The sequence below is a fragment of the Anopheles bellator genome, assembly GCF_943735745.2.
Source record: "Anopheles bellator chromosome X unlocalized genomic scaffold, idAnoBellAS_SP24_06.2 X_unloc_29, whole genome shotgun sequence".
Taxonomy (NCBI): Eukaryota; Metazoa; Arthropoda; class Insecta; order Diptera; family Culicidae; genus Anopheles; species Anopheles bellator.
In genome coordinates this window covers 13,943-15,843 of record NW_026684292.1, presented here as the reverse complement: position 1 = coordinate 15,843, position 1,901 = coordinate 13,943, and the positions used below count along the sequence as shown (strand labels likewise).

Genomic DNA, 1,901 nt, shown 5'->3' with positions numbered 1-1,901 from the left:
AACAAACCAACTGACAAAACCAATCCGCCCACGTGTTCGACTTTTGGCCACGCACCACCTCTAACGAAATGGCTTAAGAAACTGAAGCAAACTCGCAAGGCTGGGATTGGTACAAAGTGGCTGAAATGTCCGCGCTTATGATTGCGGCTAGGTCAGTGCCATGTTTTGACGTTTGTAACACGCGTGTTCACTTTGCAGAAGTTCCGGACGTGAGGGTATTGCTGAACTTGGGTGCCAACCTGTTCGTGCGGGGCAAGCATGATCTGCGGGCCAAGGATTGGTGCGCCAATGAGGCCAACAGTCCGTGCTGGAAACTCATGGATCTTTGCTACGAGCAACACTGCAATCAACCTTCGCAGTTTCGATTAGAGTCCTCCCTGCTATGGTTATATCAAAGGATCCACAATCCCTACTCGATAGACCACCAGATGGTGGTACTCGTGGTACTGCCAGAATTTACCGATGTCCTCGGGTGCTACAAACCGCCGCAGGAACAAGCATTCGTGTTCTGCCACAGCCAGCTGACGGAGGACGAAATTGTGTTGAAGTTTGCCAGGATCGGCGATTGCATTTTTCAGGTTATCCTCTTGGAGGATCGTCTTTTCGAAGTTCTACCTACCTTGGATACTGTCGACTACGTAATCGATACGGGGTTGAGCACCTTCCGGGACTACAATGTATCGAAAAATTCGCACTCCATTGCGTCCACATTCATACCACTGGAAACGGCTTCGCTTCGGAGTGGACTCGCAAAACGGATTTGCTTCCATCTGTACACGTGCGAGCAGCAAAACCGGATGGTGACGAAGAAAGCAACGAATCGTCGCATTGCCGCTCGACCGGAAGAAACGCTACAGGCCCTGCTGTGTCGCCCTAGCTCGGCTCCACCCGTTGTTCAGTTTTTTAGCAACGCGCTCATCGACGCACCGGACGATCGCTCGAGCTTCTAGTGAAGATCGGTGCAATCACCGCGGTGGATCTGGCCCCTACCAACCTGGGACTGTTGGTGGCTAACCTGTGCTCCAGTGTGCAGCTCGGTAAAACCATTCTATACGGCATCTTGTTTCGGTGTCTCGATCCGGTACTGACGATAGTGGCCAGTCTTTGCGTGGGCATTAGTCCGTTCCTTGAGCCGGCGGATAAGGTGCAACTTAAAGCGATCGCCGGGATCAAGAAGGGTCTCGACCACGGCACGCAAAGCGATTGCTTCGTGCTGCTCCGTCTGTTTTTGCTCTGGAACACGGCCAAACTGGACGATGAGGCTATGGTAAGGCAGTATCTTTTGAAGTGTGGAGCCATGCAGGATGCAGGAGGCCATCAACAACACGCGTGTCATGCTGACATCGACATCGTCAAGGTGGGCGCCGGAACGAACGTCAACGTACTGAACGAAAATTCGGCAAATTGGAGCACGGTAAAGGCTTGCCTTGCCGCGGGTTTATATCCGAACGTGGCAAGGGTGGACTACGCGAAGAAATGCCTAGTCTGCTGTGTACGTGTACAAGTTTGATTCGTTTTTAGTTCTTGCTGAGATCTTTATGAAAACGGACGGACGGACGGACGAAAGACAAACATTCATTTCTTTTTATTATATAAGATAGATAGTTTATTTCATTGTTCAACAAATAATTCAACTTTGTAGTGGGAATTTATGAGAGCAATGAGGACAACATTAGTCCTTGTTGTGAATTTTCTTGTGTTGGCGCAGGTTGCCTACCGCATGGAACGTTTTTTTGCACAACGTAGAGGCTCCTGAAGCAGTCCAGATAATTGAAGTCACGAGATATAGTCCTGATCAATCCCATGATCTTGAAAGCCTTCGCACTACTGCAAGGATGTGCTCACGGAACGTTAAACAGCAATCAAGCGTCACCCCAAGGTCCCTAACAGAGGAGACGCGA

General features: G+C 50.1%; 1 protein-coding gene across 1 annotated transcript; it reads left to right on the top strand.

Moving 5' to 3' along the window:
- Nucleotides 1-198: 198 nt before the first annotated feature.
- On the top strand, nucleotides 199-1,510 carry LOC131214145 (putative ATP-dependent RNA helicase DHX57; the record flags this gene model as incomplete). Its single annotated transcript, XM_058208514.1, has 2 exons — nucleotides 199-800; nucleotides 908-1,510. Coding segments are annotated over 2 exons (1,205 nt in total), but the record flags the coding sequence as incomplete, so codon positions are not given.
- Nucleotides 1,511-1,901: the final 391 nt, after the last annotated feature.